Raw genomic sequence first — 19,058 nt, 5'->3', positions numbered from 1 at the left:
GTAGGACAAAAAGTAATGGGCTTACTCTGCAGCAAGGGAGATTTAGGTTAGATATTAGGAAAAACTTTCTAACTATAAGGGTAATTAAGCTCAGGAATAGGCTTCCAAGGGAGGGTGTAGAATCCCCATCATTGGAGGTTTTTAACACTTTGGATAAATACCTGTCATGGATGGTCTAGGTTTACTTGGTCCTGCTTCAGCAGAGGGCTGGGATTGATAACCTCTTGAGGTCCCCTCCAGATCCACATTTCTGTGATTATTCATCCACCATTTCAATGCAGCTGCTTTCAAGTAAAATGCAAAAGATATTCTGTGCCAGAAACTTTCAGAAGAGGAAGAACAACTTCAGCAACTATATTCTGTCTACCTAAAATTCCTCTGGTAGTTGGAGTTGGAATTGGCCAGGACACTGGAGCAAATCTCTCTTATGCAAAACTGTCATTGGTTCTTCAGTGAACACAAGTGGCAAGAACTCATTTTAAAGCACGCCTCTACTCTGAAAAAGAACTGAAGAAATGGCATTGTGGGATTTTTTGTTTGTCTCCCACTGACTGTCATCATCAAATTTTCCAGCCCTGTAAACTTGGTGTGGGACCTGAAAGTCTAGCTGGGTTCTTGCCTTTTCACATACATCCTTATGTAAAGCCAACTGCAATAAAAAATGAATCCTTTAATTGGTTTCAGCTCCGGCTCATATATCACCAACAAAAGAGATGTTGCAGGCCAAGTTATGCTCCCAGTTACATTTCTGCAATCCCAATGGAATCATAGTTTAACCACCACCATCTTTATTACACAAGGAAAGAATCCAACTGGATTTTCAGATCCTAGGATAAGTTTTGCAGGTGTGACAGTTAGAAAAGCCACTTATAAACTGACAAAAACTACATATGGGAGCTATTAAGGGACAGCATACATGGGATCCCCTCAAAGCCTTTTTACAGTACATTTTCAGAGTAGAACAGTTCTTCGCGGGTCTTCTTAGAGAGTGCATAGATGCACAGTCATTAGACATTGGAAAAATCAATTTCATTTCATGGAGCACATGGGTTACTCTCTGTAAGCCAGGTACTGGCTAGACTTAACACTGCTGAGCTTAGAATGTGACCTTGCCAGATATAACTAAAGTCTATAACTGTCTTTCTGGAAAGCTTACATGCTTTCTAGTTAGTTAAAGATGACTGGGCTGCCTTGAAGACGTAAGTGTTCAGGATAAACAAAGTTCTGCTCTTATTTGGCTATTATTACCAAATGCAATGATCATAATGCAATGAAGTAAATGAGAGTTTATTGACTTTGACTACAGCTTGTACAACGTAAGTCTCATAGGAGTAGACTATGTTATTAGCAGAACTGTCACTGTTGTGACATATTTTATACTATTTAAGTTCAGTGATGTCTTAGAACATCATGTCTTCTAGTCCATCCTCCATAAACTTCTTATAAAGTGCCATAAACTTTGCCACAAATGCTTCCAGATGATAAATGACTTTGCTGCCCAGTTGCAGTCGGTGCTCATAGAAGGCTGCCATCTGTGCAACCTCTCCTTTTAGTTGCCCATCACAATTATTTAGAAGTTCCAACAAAAGGCCCTAGAAGAGAAAAATATGGCAGTTTTTAAAAGGATGAAATATTTCAAAAACAGGGTAGCATGACAGATACTATTGTTAGGCATAGCATATACTATATTCACTAGTATTACACATGGTATATGTGCAGGTATTGGGAAATTATGTTATCTGAATGTATTATGCTCTCCCCACAATTCTGTTCACGCAAATCAAGTACCCTACAATACCTTGCAAAGCTAAATTCAGTCAGCTTTGGCATTAGAAAATAGGAAACCTATCAAAGACAAGATACATTAGTGCTCTGCCGTAGGTACAAGCTCAGGAGGTGCCTTCATGCCTATTAGTACCTAAAATGCTGTATCCAAAACAAAAAGAATAAGGGGTATGCCGTGGTACCAGAAAACAAGTTGAAACTGATGGGTAGAGTCTTAGATGATGTTAGAGGGTTTTAGCTGGTGAATAGCCCCATTATAAATAGAGGTAGTAAAGTGGTGTATTTTGGGAACATGCCTTAGAATCATAGAATATCAGGGTTGGAAGGGATCTCAGGAGGTCATCTAGTCCAACCCCCTGCTCAAAGCAGGACCAATCCCCAATTTTTGACCCAGATCCCTAAATAGCCCCCTCAAGGATTGAACTCTCAACCCTGGGTTTAGCAGGCCAATGCTCAAACCACTGAGCTATCTCTCCTTGTAAGCTGAACTGAACATGCTGCGAGAAGAGAAGTCCCGGAAGAACTGGTGGTGTATTAACTTTCTTTCCTGTATCATACTGTTTTGTTTGTAGGTAATAAATTGCCTGAGCCTGGTTGTTTGATCTTGAACATTTTTAATACTGAACCACAACTGTAACCAAAATCAATTGGCTATGCTATTCAACACCATCATTTTCCCAGAAATAGCTGAGCAAGTAACATCATGATTTTGAACTCACTCAGTGATCCAGCAGAGCAGAAGTTTTCAAGAGCTATCACATCATTTATCCAATAGAACTAACTTTGAATTCCATAAACACTTGTGGAACATTGTCTTTTCAGAAACTTCTCTCTCAGGATAAATTCCTCATCCTGTAAAATCAGGTGACACAATGGTGCAACTGAACAATTTCTGCCTCACTAACAACAATAGATTAATAAACTGACTGTGCACAACCCCTACTAATGTCATTGCGAACTGCAAGTAAGTGTATAGCCTTGAGGATTCTTCATTTGACAAGGGAAGTGAATCTCAATAGCATTAATCAGGAATGGATGTAAATAAGCTCATCCCAACAGAATGACTTATTTTAAAAAAACAAATCCATGAGAGAGACTACTGCAATACTTCACCTCAAAAATGACAAAGGTCTTAATATTAAAATTTTATATTTGAGGAAGAAGGGGATAAAGCTATTGCAGAAGCAGCTCTAATGCAATAAAAAGTGTAAGAGACAAGGTCAGTGAGCACCAACACGGCTACAAGTGGACTGCATACAAAGAGTTTAAGTTAGTTAAGCACTTAAGGACACTGCCAAATATTGGTGTCTTCAAACATGTTAGTAACAAGTATTTGAATTTATCTTTAAGACAGAGAGCACTTGCACAGCAAGACAACTGAAGCTCTCAATGGCATCAACCCACAATAGAGCAAAAAGGACAAGGAAAAGCATAACTGAACAGAATGTGTCAGGAACACGAGTCAGTTGACATGTCAAGGATTTTACCATAATTTAATCAGAGCTGTGTTTTGTCAATATAAATAGAGGTTAATGCTGTTGTTACATTTTCCCAATATTATCTTTAATCTCAACTCTGCCCTCATTTCCTCCAGTATCCTTTCATGCTGACTACACTCCACACCTCCTGCCTGGTTGTTCCATTTGTTTCCATCTCCCATAGCAACTTCTATGCTTGAATCACTGTCCCTTTCTTAAAATGTCACACTTCCTTCATGAGGCCTTTCGATACCATTTACACTTACAAAAAAGCACTGACTCTTGAAGTTGACTCCCAACCTGTGTATCACATCTGTTTAGATGTAATGTCTGCCTCTATTTTAGACTGCAAGCTCTTCGGATGCAGGGACTATGTCTTCCACTATGTTTTCTCAGCTCTGAGCATACCGTTGGTACTCAAAGAATGATCTTGTTTTAATAAGATATTACCTCCCTTTTTCCCAATAAATAATGCACCTTGTCTCCCATTTCAGTCTTGCACCTTTGCTATTTCAGGCAACCATCCATGTACCGTACAGGCTGGGACGCTATCCTCCAGGGCAAGTCCAGGTGTTTCAGTGCTGACCCTGTAGGTGTTCCTCAATCTTTTTTGCGAGCAGGTGGCTGCCACCTCTAAAATGCTGTGGCAAGAACACTATGAATTATGGAGCTTCCCCAATAACACCCCATAATCAATAGCATATCAGCCACCAGCAATTCAAAAAACATGGGGATGCCTTCTAGCATGCAATTATCAGGTAGAGTAGAAGAGTCCTGTATTTTTTGTTGTGTTCAGTTGAGCAAAATGCAGATTATCTAGTAAACTAAGTAGACACTCTTAGCATTCCAAATTAGTCCAGCTTTAAACCCACTTATCCAGTCCCCAAAACTTGGATAATTCAATCTAACAAAGGCAATCAAGCTGTCACTGGCTTTGGCACACAGATATTAACTAAAAACATTTGTTAAATAAACGGATTTGAACTAGATAGAGTAGCAAAGACTTCTGGCTCACAGACAATCTGATCTGTGTCTTGTAAAAGCTGGACCTTATTGTTAATGTTGAATTATTTAGATTACAGTTGAACCATGCCTTGTGCTAGATATTTTCCAAAACAAAGAAGAAAACAAAATTTCCTGCCCTCAGGAGCATACAATCTTGTGCCCTGATCTTGCAAACACTTGTGCACATGCTTAACTTTAAGCACTTGAGCTGTCCCTTTGAAGATCCTGAAAACTGTTTTTAAAAAATGTAATTTTAATCCTTTTGCCCCAAGTTTGGATTCTCCTAGCTCTGGTTGAGGTGAACAAAGTAAGTGCTGACGAATTAAATTACCTTCATTATTATCTCAGGAGGAATGCAGTGGGTTAAGAGTTCATAAAGCCGTCCACGAACTTCAAGTAACCTGTTGGAATGAAATCATGAAGTGTTACAATAATGTCCACAAAGCCTATTTTATATTTCTAAAAAACATTTGCTCTGTTATTAGACAATGTTATTGAAATCCCAGACATGGACTGCCAAGCATAATTAAGTTCCCTTAGCCTGAAGCCTTCCTCTAATATTAATCAACCTGCAGTACTCCCACGATGTAAAGTCAGTCTCAATATGCATGTTACATAACTCAGAAGTGGGGAGGGGGTTAATAAAAAAGTTTTGGACAGTAGTTATGATATGCTCAGGATGAATCTGGAAGATACAAGGCTCCAGAACAAGCTGTTCTTGGCGCCCCCCCCACTTTTTTTTTTTTTTTTAACTCTTAGTGTGACTTTTGTCCAAGTTCAATGAGAAGTTGCCACAAAATGATTAGAAATCAGGATTCATTTTTATGTTGCTGGTTTACACCTTTCAGTCATCTTGCCCACATAACTGAAGAATCGCCAGTGATAAATTCCCACCAAATTCACCTCTGGCAATAACTGTCTCTTGATAGCCACTTTGTCTCATCTTATCTGAAGTCTGATACCCAGAAATGCTAGCACTTACTGTAGGTGATTACTGTTTTTTCCCCATCTCTAGATCATACAGCAATGACACAGATCACAGAAAAAAAAATCTACATTACAAAAGGAAGGTAATTTGCAAAGAGGAATGTGAATAGGTAGAGGAAATAACAGAATAAGCTTGTCCTTTACAAAGAAAATTTATTAGGGACAATTTGATCTTACAGCAGTTACTGTGCCTTGGCATCTGTTATTTTTACCGTTATGTCACTTATGTGTGTTCTCAGCCTTGTGAATTGTTTTTTGTTGGTTTTTTTTAAAATATAGTTGTGACTCCATTCCAATTACTGTCGATATCTAACTTATGAGTCAGACTCTTAGTGACAACACAAGAGCTTTCTTCCTTAAAAATTACACCTACAAAAATAAAAGGATTCTTCGCCGAAGATTTGAGGGAGGGCTTGGAGGAAGTTATCCTTTGGTCTCTATATTCCAACAACTTATTGATGTGAATTTTTAAAAATAAATAAATAAATACACAGATAAAACGGAATACATTAATTTAGGCAAGTTAAATGAGGTGCAGGGAGAAGGCTAGGCACTTGAGTTTAAATAGAATCATAGGGAGCATGCCTCCCATTAGGGCTTCAAAATAGTGCAATTCTATTTCTGCCAGCACTATATATTTAAAAAATGGGCAACTGTTTCCAGTGACCATAAATGCACCAGAGCAACAGAGAACTAGTGCCAACACTACTGCTCTTCACAGCTAAAGAGGGAAGTTTCATAGTACTATGGAAAAAGAACAACCACATCCATCAGCTTCAGCTGGAAATAGCAGTGCTGTGAACAAGCCAGTTTGTTACCTGATACTGTACAATGTTACAAAGAGCTGTTCAGCAACTAAAAATCACATCTACCATGCTGCCTCACTAGGACAGACGCACACACACATTGAAATTATTCTAGATCCAGCAAAACCAAAAATAAGTATCTACAATTCCATTATTCAACTCATTTCTTCTGTGATCCCCAGTGAGTCAATACTATTTTAAAAAAAAACTTTAACTGCATGAATCCAACTGAAAGGGAGCCGCAAAGGAGCCAGTTACCAGTTTTTGTTATTGTGCTTGCTGATGGGTTCATTAATATGTCTGTTGTTGATGGATTTCACTATGTATGCTAGGTTACTACGCAAGCCAGAGTACTGAAGATAATGTTCAAAAATCATCATCATTTGGCTGTCACTCATTTGGTACAAACTACAGAAAGTGATTCAGGGGATGATGCAGCCCAAATTAGAGACATCCTGAAGAAGATTAAGATACGAAAATTTGTGGACGCATTGCATTTGGTGATAGATTTAATTGCCAGGGTAACTGAAGTGTTACATTTCTACTTTGTAAAAAAGTAAAAAATTATATGCTGGAACTCTCAGCAACAAAAGACAATCCTTGTTCCTTATGTCTAAAGAAAAACTTGCCTTAGAGATGACAGATTTGAAGTAGTACATATTTTGGGGTCTTTACAGACAATGCAGCAGAAAAATCAGATCTGTATGCTAGAAACTGCCATTTAATAGATCAGTGCCAGATTCCCCAGGCTATATGGCCTCCACCATTCATATGGTTTCAATGCTTTGACGCCACTCAATGGCTTGATGAAAGAAAAAGAACTGGCTCATTATTGCAATGTACAAGTTTAAATCTTCTAAATAACTTTACACAGGCATTGAGACAAAAGGGAAAAAGGAGAGTACCCTGTATCAGTGACTGCATCTAAAATGTCATATCAGAATCAAATCCACAATAGTAGTACAGGTATATGATCAAAAAATCTTTTAGCTACCAGGTCTTCCAGGATATATTGCAGTTAGTGGAAATATTGTCATTGTCCTACAACACTGCAGTTGTAGAATATGGGTTTTACCCACCAACTTAATTAAAACAAGCCCAAAGAAGTAAAGCACACTCCAGAACTTTATGCATGTGTTAATGGCTCTAGTAAAGATGCTTTCTTGCTCCATCACGATACTATCTATTGACTTGAAGGGAGACTAGGGACAAAACATTCATAAACAAAGCAACATTAGGCAGCACTAGATGTTTTCAGACTGGTGGTGGTAGTGGCATTTTAACGTATACTAAGCAGAGGACAAACTGAATGGAGCATAAGACCAAGCGAGGGTCAGAACAATTTGAAACACTGGCACAATAATCCAAAACAGAATAAGGAAAATACAGAGAAATTATGTTAGACAATCACAGTAGCAACAGTGTTTTATTTCACTTTAACTAAGAAATGAGACAACATCCAGAAACTAGGACAACTTTATTGTCTAACTCAATTTTGAAGTCTTATATGTCTGTGGGCAAATTATCAGAATACTTTCCCCCAAAACTTCCATATACTTTTGGCTACAAAGCTCAGTCATGATTTAAATTTCATGAGGTAAATAACTTTTAGCTTGTTTACCACTTTATCATTTAGAGCAAAACAGACCAGAACTGGCTTCCAAATTCAGACTAGTGCTACTGAACTCCAGGGTACCTGGTCTGTGTTTATAATGAATATATAAATTCAGCACAATCACATCATAACTGTGTGTCCTGCTTATTTATTTTGTGACAGAGGCTAACTTTATTAGTTTCTGAAATCCAATCTACCCACCTCCGTAGGCTTTAAACCCATTTCCTTTGGATGCAAAGCAGAGGCATTCCAGTACAAAGCTATTAAAATGCCATAAAACATTTAATATAAAACACTTCTTACGCTCAGAAGTACTCTGATACCCTAATAATTTACAGTCAGAACCAAATAGCTCCACCTACCTCTGGGGAGTCTGCTGACTGACAATAGCATTTGCAGTCTCTCTCAGATATATCTCCCAGTCTGTCTCAGGTATGTCCTGATCTGAAGTGAAAGGATACCTGCACAACAAGTAATCTCTCATATTTTAGTAACAAGCTTAGAGCGAATGTGGGGGTTTTTTTGTTTTTTTTTTTTTTTTTTTTACAAGGAGTAACCTACATTAGTTTCTCCAGTGACTTACTGCTGGACTCTGCAAGCCTCACACATAAGCAGTGCCTTCCGAAGATTCCTACCAGACTTTTCTGCTAGCCTCCGAGCCAGATCCTGAGGAAGAGTTAGCCCCTCCTTCTTGCACACACTGGACAACACATGACAGATCTAGATGGGAAAAAGGTACCATGACGATATAGCTAACATATGTATTGTAGTTGTAGCTGTCAGTCCCTGGATATTAGAGAGACAAGGTGGATGAGGTCCAAGAAAAGATATTACCTCATCCATCTTGTCTCTCTTTAGTGAAACAGTTCAAAGCCCAAAGACCGTTTTCAGGCTTAAGCATCTCTAGAACAGCCACTGCTTTCTTGCAAAGGTCACCCAGGTATAAGGGAGCAGCTCCAGTTTGCCCAGTCAATGGATACTGTGCATACTGATCAAAGGCAAGTCCTGGACTACAGAGACGGGTCATTTTCTGTAATATACTTAACATACACACAGTCAAAACTTGTCTGATTAAGTTTCTACTGGAGGCTCATTTTTGCTTCCAAACCTACATCTTCAATACTGGGAGCAGGCACTCGCACTGCCAGACATCTGCTTTGAATAGGTGCAATGATTTTTGAAACGGAATTGCAACACAAGATCAATCTGCAGGTGGCCATATACTTCTCCATGGTTCTTCGCAACGCATGCTGAGCATCTTTAGTAAGTTTATCAACTTCTGTCAGCAGCACCACTGCCAGAGGGAAAAAAAAAGTTTAAATTATCTTTATTAGAAGAGTTTCACAGTAAACAAAAGTAATTTTAGAAAGATAATGAAGCAAGGCGCACAGCAAGCAAGGTGCAATGTGGTCCCATGGACCACTGGGCTGGGACTCAGAAGACCTGGGTTCTATCTTCAACTGTCACTGAGATGAGGAGATACCTTGCTCAAGCCATTTCATCTTCTACATCTGTTTACCTCCTACTCTTCATCAGTCTTGCCTATTTACATTTTGCTCTCTTCAAGACAGGGACTGTAAGTGCTACTGTGATGCAAATAATCAAATTAGGTTTGAAGGCCAAGACAGTCACTGTACTGCTTATACTATAGCTAATACAGTAGCTAGCTTGTTTTCCCAAGAATTTTAAGAAAGGGTTGCAGCTGAATTTTCTGAGAACCTATGGTGTAAGGAAGTATTAAAGCAAATAGTTTATCAGTACACTCCTTTGATTACAAACTCATACTTTAATTTTAATGAGTGGGGGAGGTAGAAAACCCCTTGTGCTGAACGTAGGAGGCCCTTCCATGCACATTGCTCTCCATGTTTATCCAAAGATGTTTCAAAGTAGTTAGTGGGCATATTTTACTGGATTGTAGCAGACTGGTAAAATTTGGTAATAGCTCAAATTTAATGTTTCCCTGAGAACGGTGAAGAAAATGGTATAGCATATCAAAGGTAGGACCACTAGTACATTATTTCTACTCTATTCTCTCATCTTTCTTGGGTTTGTCTCATTTTTCCTTTTGCGTTTATCTGGTTGTGGGGTTTCTTGGTTTTTGCGAGGAAAGCAGCTGTAGCAATTTATATTTGGAAACAGTGAAGAGGAAAATGGATATCTTTCAGATTAGCAGCCACCTTCTCTCTGTAGTTCTTCCACGTATGAAGTATTTCTGCACTGAACACTTCATACATAGTAGGACAGCATAAAGAAACTGAAAGTGACAAATATATATGAAGGACACTCAGTCCTACTTCATTTCCCTTTGCTACCAATGCCACACGAAATAGGCTGCTACTGATGGGCTGTCTATCAACCATCACACATACATCCATAATGGCCACCACTCTCTGACAAAGAAGCATGAAAGGTGACCAAGTTTTGGGAAGGCTGATATGTAGCTCACAGTAACAATAAGCAAATCAAGAGCTGCATCTATGCGACGTCAACATCTTTTGCTACAATCATAGAACTACTCTTCACTGTCAAATACAAACCAATGCCATAAAGAGAGAAATGTCTGAGGCAACTGATGAAGATACAAGGTGGAAGAGAGACATGTTTACTTCTCAAGTACATCTTCAGACCTGGTCAAAACAGTCACAGAACTTTTCTCCTCCAAAGTTTTGGCCCACATTTAACTTGTTTTACTAACCTTTAAAATCTCTTTGAGTACTTGTCTCAAGTTGTTGGGATTGTGCTACTGTCTTCAATAGCTCCTGAATTACCACACGGTCACTGTTTCCTGCATCACTGTACAAAGAGTTCAGATAATTGATTTTGTTAGAACACTTATTTCTTTTAAAAATGCCCACACCATATCTACAGTACATTCTTTTAAGTAGCGACTCAGGCAGTTTGTTTTTTTAAAAAAAGCCTAAAATGTAGCTTTTTAAAGAAAGAAAGAACACAAGATGGACTGAGTTTAGAATTCATTTAATCTTTAATCTGTACATTAAGTGGCTATTGACAAGCTATTGTCCTAACATTTTGAAACTCATACCCTACATAGACTTGCATTTTATACGTATGTGGGGAGGGAGACCAGTTAGTAACTGCAACAAATGATGTTTGTGCCTGCATGATTTTAATGTAATGGTATGAGAAATCCGCTTTTAACATCTCTTCCTACCAACAATTTAGGCATATAAATCCAGTATTTCTTGTTTCTCAGCTTTCTAAAAGGTCATTTTGTCTTTGGCAAAATGCTAAATCAGCCAGTTGTACACATGGCTTTCACTAAACACAAACACTGATTCCAGCATTATGAAGTCCTCCATATCATGTGGCCATGGAAAGGGCTAGAGATTTCATAAGTGGAGATCTTGTTCAAAAGAAACTGCAGGTTTAGTGTCAGCTTGAAAGTTTCTGAAGTACGCCTACTCAGCCCCCAACATTGCTTGTTTTCTTTTTATCTGAAATTGTTATAAGAAGGTAGAATCATGGAATATCAGGGTTGGAAGGGACCTCAGGAGGTCATCTAGTCCAACCCCCTGCTCAAAGCAGGACCAATCCCCAATTAAATCATCCCAGCCAGGGCTTTGTCAAGCCTGACCTTAAAAACTTCTAAGGAAGGAGATTCTACCACCTCCCTAGGTAACAGTGTTTCACCACCCTCCTAGTGAAAAAGTTTTTCCTAATATCCAACTTAAACCTTCCCCAATGCAACTTAAGACCATTACTCCTTGTCCTGTCATCTTCTACCACTGAGAATAGTCTAGAACCATCCTCTTTGGAACCACCTCTCAGGTAGTTGAAAGCAGCTATCAAATCCCCCCTCATTCTTCTCTTCTGCAGACTAAACAATACCAGTTCCCTCAGCCTCTCCTCATAACTCATGTGTTCCAGTCCCCTAATCATTTTTGTTGCCCTTCGCTGGACTCTCTCCAATTTTTCCACATCCTTCTTGTAGTGTGGGGCCCAAAACTGGACACAGTACTCCAGATGAGGCCTCACCAATGTCGAATAGAGGGGAACGATCACGTCCCTCAATCTGCTCGCTATGCCCCTACTTATACATCCCAAAATGCCATTGGCCTTCTTGGCAACAAGGGCACACTGTTGACTCATATCCAGCTTCTCGTCCACTGTCACCCCTAGGTCCTTTTCCACAGAACTGCTGCCTAGCCATTCGGTCCCTAGTCTGTAGCGGTGCATTGGATTCTTCCGTCCTAAGTGCAGGACCCTGCACTTATCCTTGTTGAACCGCATCAGATTTCTTTTGGCCCAATCCTCCAATTTGTCTAGGTCCCTCTGTATCCTATCCCTACCTGCCACCGTATCTACCACTCCTCCTAGTTTAGTATCATCCGCAAATTTGCTGAGAGTGCAATCCACACCATCCTCCAGATTATTTATGAAGATATTGAACAAAACCGGCCCCAGGACCGACCCCTGGGGCACTCCACTTGATACCGGCTGCCATCTAGACATGGAGCTATTGATCTCTACCCGTTGAGCCCGACAATCTAGCCAACTATCAAGTAACCAGCAGGCAATGCCCTGAGTGTCACAGATGAAATCTGTATAACAGTTTGGAGGAAATAAAACTGCTTTGTTTAACAAACGTTTATAATAGATTTAATACCTGTATGTTTCCACCCCCTTCCTTTAAGTTCATTTTCTCTCTGTTGACCTTTTACTGTGCTCCATATTACTTAAATGTACCAGACTACTTCCCTGAACATGGAGTGATAATTCAATCAGAATTCTATAGGCTGTACTGATACTGACATTCATGAACATTAGTAGAACACAGATTTATATGCTGTTTGTTCAGTAACATACACATAGAAAGATACAGATGGCCAATTCAAGACCTAATTATTCAAACTGTTAGGTTTTAGCTCCGATCAATAAAGCACAATGGTAAACAACATTGATACTAACCAAAAAACACTAAAGTAGGCACTGGTATTGTATACATTTAATAGGTAGTCTACATTTTAGGATATTTGCATTTGGAGTAGAATATTTAAATTCGTATATCTACAAGTAGTTTCTAAAACATTAGGAGAAAGTCAACTTATTTGATCAGAAGTCCTGTGGCCTGTGTTATACAGGAGTTCAGACTAGATGACCACAATCCTCCTTCTGACTATATAATCATGAATCTATGAATCAGCAATATCATCAGAGAAACACTAAAATTCTCTGTATTTTAGACCAGAAACACACTTGAGCTTTTTTTTTTTTTTACTACAAAATACTTTGTATACCATGCTTACTTTTAACTTTAGTTTTTGCATTCTTATTAAAGGAGGAACAAAACAAAACAAAAATCATTCAGGGCCATGTTTTCAAAATTGTCTTAACTTGACCTCTGAATTTGCAGATCCACCTATCTGTAAGACCCAGCACTCACATTTGTATGCACAATCTGCTGGTAAGACAGCAAACTACTCGATTAACATAGGAAATCCAAGTTTTTCATCATCCAAAATCATGTATTTCAAAAACCTGGTCTGCACATTTAGGGCCTAAACCTCCAAACAAAAGTTTTTCTTTAAACAAACTACTTGCTTGAGTAAGAGGTTGAATCCTTAGAAGTCAAGGCTTTTTGAAAATGTGGTCATTCAAGTACAATATCTAAATTAAATATCCTTTTTATTATTAACTTACCTTGGGTTAACTTCAAGATGATAATTGCTTGCAATGGTGCTAATTTCAATTTTCTTTTTAGAGGGTGTCTGTGTAGAAAATAAAAAAGTTAGATTTCAAAGCATCTTATTTTAATATTAAAAAAAGTCAATTTTTGGATTTGAAGAATTATAATTGGCAGATTTGGTAGCCTGACAGCAGCATTATGGCAAAAGACCTGGATTTGGGGTTAGGTTCGTACATCTTTCTCCCCACGTGAGTGGAGGTCAGGAGTATTGGGATGTGGTTAAACCTCAAAAAAGATAACGATGGCTGTTTACTACAAGAGTTGATCTACTATCAGAATTAATAGAGATTCTGGACATGATAATGTGCTGTCTCTTTCAAACAATCATTTTAGAGAAATAGTTTGCAGACATCAGGAAGGTTTCCTCTCAATGATTTTTTGGAGGGAAGTGTGGGGACATGGGAGGAAGTCCCTTTATCACAGTATGTAATTACAAATCTGTTATTGATGTAATTTATAAGAACATTTATGTTGCCTCTGAATTTGGATCCAAACTGGTATATTTCTACCACTAACAGGATATGTTCTCACTATGTCCAGAACAGTGTTTAAGTGTATTTCTTCCTATTATGGTGACAATGAATCTCCTCCAATTCAAGTGACTTATCAGAAAATTTTTCTAGGACTAATTAGATGGGGTTTTTTTTCCCTATAAACATCATAATCTGTTTCTCTTTTCTAGCTGAGTCACAAGGAAGTAGTACAGTTGATGCGCCTATCCTCACACCAATACCCAGAACATTCTACTAGTTTGTTTCCACTGTCATATGCCTGTTCTAACACAGAAGGAAATGACTAGTCAAGCAAGGATACTATAGGTGTAATCGTTACTAAATTATTTCCTTTAAGTAACAGCAATGAAAAAGAAAAACTACCTTGTAATAAGATGTTAGAATCAGTGATAATGCTCTACCTACCATATCAAATATGATATTCAGACCACTGCTGAAGGAATTAAAAAGTAATAACGGGAGAAATTCTATTGACCATACTATGAAATTTTAGTGTTCCTCTGACGATTTTGCTGATTCATACATTCATTATGTAGTCAAGACGACTGTGATCATCTAGTCTGACCTTCTGTATAACACAGGCCATAGTCTCTGAATTAATTCCTGTTTGAATGTTTTTCTAAAAGACATGCTCTAGAGTTCACTCTTGATCTAAAATTTGCCAGTGGTGAAGAATCCACAACAACCATTGGTAAGTTGTTCCCATGATGAATTACCCTCATTGTTAAACATTTGTGCCTTATTTCTAGTCTGAACTTTTCTAGCTTCAATTTCCAGCCAATGGATCTTGTTATACGTTTGTCTGCTAGATTAACAAGATCTTTATTATCAAATATCTGTTTCCCAAGTAAGTACTTAGACTGATCCAGTCACCCTTTAAAACCCCTTCCCAATAAGGACTTTTAATTGATAACACAGCATCTTAAACAATAGATTTCAAGTGGCTGCCTTGTTCCTGGGGCAGCTAATTACTGAAACAAATCTCTTCTCCTATTGAAATTGTCACTATGGGAATGATTAGATAACAAATTATCACAAACATAAATGGGAGAAAGATAACGTTAATGGTTTATAAGTAAGGGCCACAACATAGATGAACTGAATTCTATCAATTGAAAGTTAGTTTAAATTTGAGTTAACATGAAGCAAAAATTCAAGCGCTGGGCCCAATTCTGATCTCAAATACACGAGTACATTCAAAGTAATGCCAATAAAAGGAACATGAAAGAAATCAACCTCAGAATCTGGTCCTCAGTACTTAATGCTAAGGACATACCCTGCGGTGCAGCCTGGCCACAAAGTGCAAGTGTGAGGGAGACTGACAAACTAAAATTCACTTGGTCAGAGGAAAATGTTCAAGTGACCAATTTTTCAAGTGAGCTTGAACTTTCTACCGAGGTGAAGAAATATGAACATTTTTGAATTTTATTGACTTTCTTTTTGCTATTGTGGACTTCTCTATAGGAATACATACTCAGCATGTTAGTATATAAAAGAGAGGATGTATATATACACAATTACTTTCTTTAAAAAATGCACATGATAAATGTCTTACTGTTATGCTCTGATGTTCAATTCTCAGTTTCTCCACTCCTGCACCATAGAGCTCCCTTAACAAACACATTATCCTGGTCTTTTTTCCAGCTCCGGATGGTCCATACACTAACAGATGAGGGAAGTCACCACACTGAACCTGCAAACAGTACAATAAAACTAATTATAGTAATGTTTCCCCTATGTTAGGAAATTAACAAACTGCATCAGATGAGGACTTTGCTTACAACATTACTATTAAATAATTTTTCATATACAATTCTACAGTACTTCAGTTTAAAATATAACCCAGAATTAGTGGCTCCTTGAATTTCTTTCTTCCAGGTACACTTCCATCATATATGCTGTGTGCCTCTGAAAATTAAAAATGATGTTTTGTTTTGGTTTTTTTGAGAAAGAGTTTGAAGTACTTTCAGGTATTATATTTGCTCCTGAGACTCCTGCCAATTTTTGTGGTTACACGATCACTTTCATCTTTTTAAAAAAATGTTTCTGTCGTGCTTGTTGCTAAGTGAAAAGCTCTCACAAATGGGAAACAGACTGACACAGGGAAACAGTAAAATTATCCACAAAATAAACTAATAGAGAAAACTATGTCTCTGCTCTCTTTCAGCTACAATATACTATGAGTATTACTTGTAATATAAAGATATTCAAACAAAAGCATAATTTTTAAGTTGAGTGTCTCTTTACAACGACAAAACCAGTTTTTGTTTCTGAGAGCGCCAGTAGTCAGTTTTAAAAATATATTTCACTAATATCTACCTTCAAAGTTAGTTTTAGTTAGATATACCAAGCACAGAATGCGAAGAGTGAATCTAGTAGTTAGACAATCTGGATAATACTCAGGACATCTGGGGGCTTGAACATACATTCAGTTTTGTATCCATGGGTTTTATTCCCATCTTTGACCTTAATCCCTGTGACCCTGACCAAGTCATTTATGATCTGATGGTTTCAGAAGTGCTGGACACCAAGAGTTTCCGTAGATGTCAATGGATGATGTGGGTGCTCTGCACTTCTGAAAATCATACTAATAAATCTCTTTGTGCTTCTTTCCTCCCCCATCTGCTTAATGGTAATAGTGATGGTGTGAGGCTTAATTCAATAACACATGTAAAATGCTTGCAAACCTTTGCATGGAGTGCATTCTAAAGAAGAGAAATGTTTTTTTCCCCTACACATCGGGGCTTGTCTTCACTGCAAGTTAGTTTGAGTTAGTCCATATGAGTTGCTAGTCTAACTCAAGTGAGGGTATGTCTACAGTACTACAGAGCCTATGTCAGCATAGGTATGCCGACACAGCCCCGTGCTGTAGATGCAGCCTACACCTACAGGAGTAGGTCAGTGTAGGAACATCACCTCCATGAACAATGTTATGTATGTTGACAAACCCCTCTTCCATCAACATAGCTAAACTGGAGGTTTTGTTGGCATAGCTATGTTTGTCAGGGTATGGGTATTTTTTCCCTATCTCAGACCAATGTAGCTATGCTGACGTAACTTAAGTGCAGACCAAGCCTGAGAATGACGACACTGTGAAACAACATTCAAACACCCAGAGCAATCTGATCAGCAAAATGGTGACTGTATTAGCAGCTTCATTGGATAAACATCTGATGAGTTGTAACTCACTGCTCATCCCCACTGCACTACTAAAGCACAGGAACATCAAACACCACCCCCATCCCATCCCACCCACATCAGACAAGCCAGTTAGAACTCAAGCTAGAGAAATGTGTGTGTAGAAAGAAAGTTGGGCAAAACTTCAGTTGTACCTTGAGCTAACACTGCTGTGAAGACACCACACCAAGGTGCCATCCTGGGTCAAAGAACAGGTGTCATTTTAAATCTGGCTATCAGCTGTTACAATTAATTGTTTGTAAAGCACACTGAAGATTAAAAGAGTTCTGTTTATTGTTTGTGGCAGGGATTAAATGGTCATAATGAGAGCCAGGAAAGTACTATTTGGACTGTTCGCAAATGATTTCCTCATTATCAGTTTTCATATTGGGATATACATTTCCAATAGGGTGACTGTATTACAGTGCACAGTTTCTTCCCAACCAGACTTATCTTTATTCAGATATTGCACTTTTCATTTTGTATTAGCAAAAAAACCGAGGAGTACTTGTGGCACCTTAGAGACTAACACATTTATTGTTATTTGTATTGTAACAGAAGTAAATATACAGTAGTGAAGAGCAGGCAAGTCTGATGTCAACATCCTGCTACCTGAGACAGACCTAACACACAGTTCCAATGAAGTGGGCTGTAGCTCAGGGAAGCTCATGCTCAAATAAATTGGTTAGTCTCTAAGGTGCCACAAGTCCTCCTGTTCTTTTTGCGAATACAGACTAACACGGCTGCTACTCTGAAACGTAACACAAACTGTAGCTCTTACCCCTTGCTTTAATAAAACAAAGTCACATGCACAAACAGAGTTTGCAAAACTTCATCTCCTTATTCGCCTCCCTAAGCAAAGCAAGCAGGAACTCAGCACCAATAACTGGAGGGCAGAGTCTGCTCGGTTGGCAGCTGTGCGTGACTGGGAACAGCACCAGACTCTAAGCCAGCACTTAGGGGACAGCAGCCTCCCACCAGTAAAGCAGAGGCGCCTGGCCCAGCCCCAGGAGACGCGTAACACGGCTACCGCGGGGCATGTGTTGGTTTAAAGAGCGCGCCCCCTGCTGCCCCAAGGGGGTGGGGGCGGTTCCCGTGCCATGCTGAGAGATTTGGGGAGGGGGCCGGAGGGGGGTCCCCGAGGGAGACGGGGCTAGCAGGGAGGCAGTGGTCCTCGCGGAGGGGAGAGTACCAGCGGGGGAGGGGGTAGCAGATGGGCCGCGGTCCTGAGGAGGGGTTTCCAGAGGAGGGTCGCAGGGGCTGCCCCCGCGCGGCCCGGAGGTGAGGGGGGCCGAGGGGCGGGTCCCTCACCAGGTTGCGGAGCTGGGCCGCCTGCTCGCGGTGATAATCCACCCTACCGAGGGCGCAGGGCCGGTACTTGTCCGCCCAGAGACTCATCGCTGCGAGGCCCAGGCAGAGCGGAGTTGAAAAGCGCGCGCCGCCCCGGCTCTCCCGCTCCCCTCAAGCCCCGCCGAGAACAGCCGCCCCACTACGGAGGCCGCCTCGGGACAGACCTAACCGACATGCGGAGCGGACGGAACGCACCCAGGCAGGCCGCGAGGGCGGGGTCGGGGAGGAGAGCGAAGGCGCCGGGGGCTCGGAACCGCCCCGCCCAGGCTGGGGAGGGGCAGATCGCTCCGTGCCCAGGGCGCGGCCTTTCCCTCAGGGGGACCCCGCACCACAGCGCAGAACACGCCCCCCTCCCCCCGCCGCCGGGCATCTCACAGCACCGTGAGCCCCCGCCCGGGCCAGTGTCCTAGTGCCGCGAGAGCCCAGCGCCCTGAGCCACCGCAGCCGCCTGCGGCCGGTGCCTCCCGCCGCCCAGCCTGCCTGCCGCCCTCTGCAACGCAGCACCATTTCCTGCAGCGCGCGGGCAGGCCAAGGTCTGCAGCGCCACTCCGTGACACTCCCCTTGGCATCGCCTCTCCCCCCCCCCCGACCGCTGTGCAACACTGTGCCTCCTAACACACCTAATGCCCAAGCCCC

General features: G+C 40.3%; 1 protein-coding gene across 3 annotated transcripts; it reads right to left on the bottom strand.

Annotated features, from left to right (window-relative positions):
• Positions 1 to 1,271: 1,271 nt before the first annotated feature.
• RFC3 (replication factor C subunit 3) lies at positions 1,272 to 18,745 on the bottom strand. 3 transcript variants are annotated; one of them, XM_084620906.1, is made up of 9 exons: positions 18,618 to 18,745; positions 15,451 to 15,588; positions 13,338 to 13,405; positions 10,372 to 10,469; positions 8,789 to 8,970; positions 8,260 to 8,396; positions 8,039 to 8,137; positions 4,600 to 4,669; positions 1,272 to 1,592 (listed from the first exon to the last, which is right to left on the bottom strand). In XM_084620906.1, the coding sequence occupies exons 2-9, from the start codon at positions 15,517 to 15,519 to the stop codon at positions 1,401 to 1,403; spliced, it is 915 nt and encodes a 304-aa protein (XP_084477032.1). In that variant the 5' UTR covers positions 15,520 to 15,588; positions 18,618 to 18,745; the 3' UTR covers positions 1,272 to 1,400. The 3 variants fall into 3 exon arrangements, with proteins under 3 accessions (XP_084477032.1, XP_084477030.1, XP_084477031.1); XM_084620904.1 differs by lacking the exon at positions 18,618 to 18,745 and adding an exon at positions 18,384 to 18,600; XM_084620905.1 differs by lacking the exon at positions 18,618 to 18,745 and adding an exon at positions 18,431 to 18,596.
• Between the last annotated feature and the right edge of the window lie 313 nt (positions 18,746 to 19,058).

The sequence above is a fragment of the Lepidochelys olivacea genome, assembly GCF_965140295.1.
Source record: "Lepidochelys olivacea isolate rLepOli2 genome assembly, chromosome: 1".
NCBI classification, from domain to species: Eukaryota; Metazoa; Chordata; order Testudines; family Cheloniidae; genus Lepidochelys; species Lepidochelys olivacea.
Note: the sequence above shows the minus strand (reverse complement) of the source record. Positions and strands in the feature narration are given on the sequence as shown.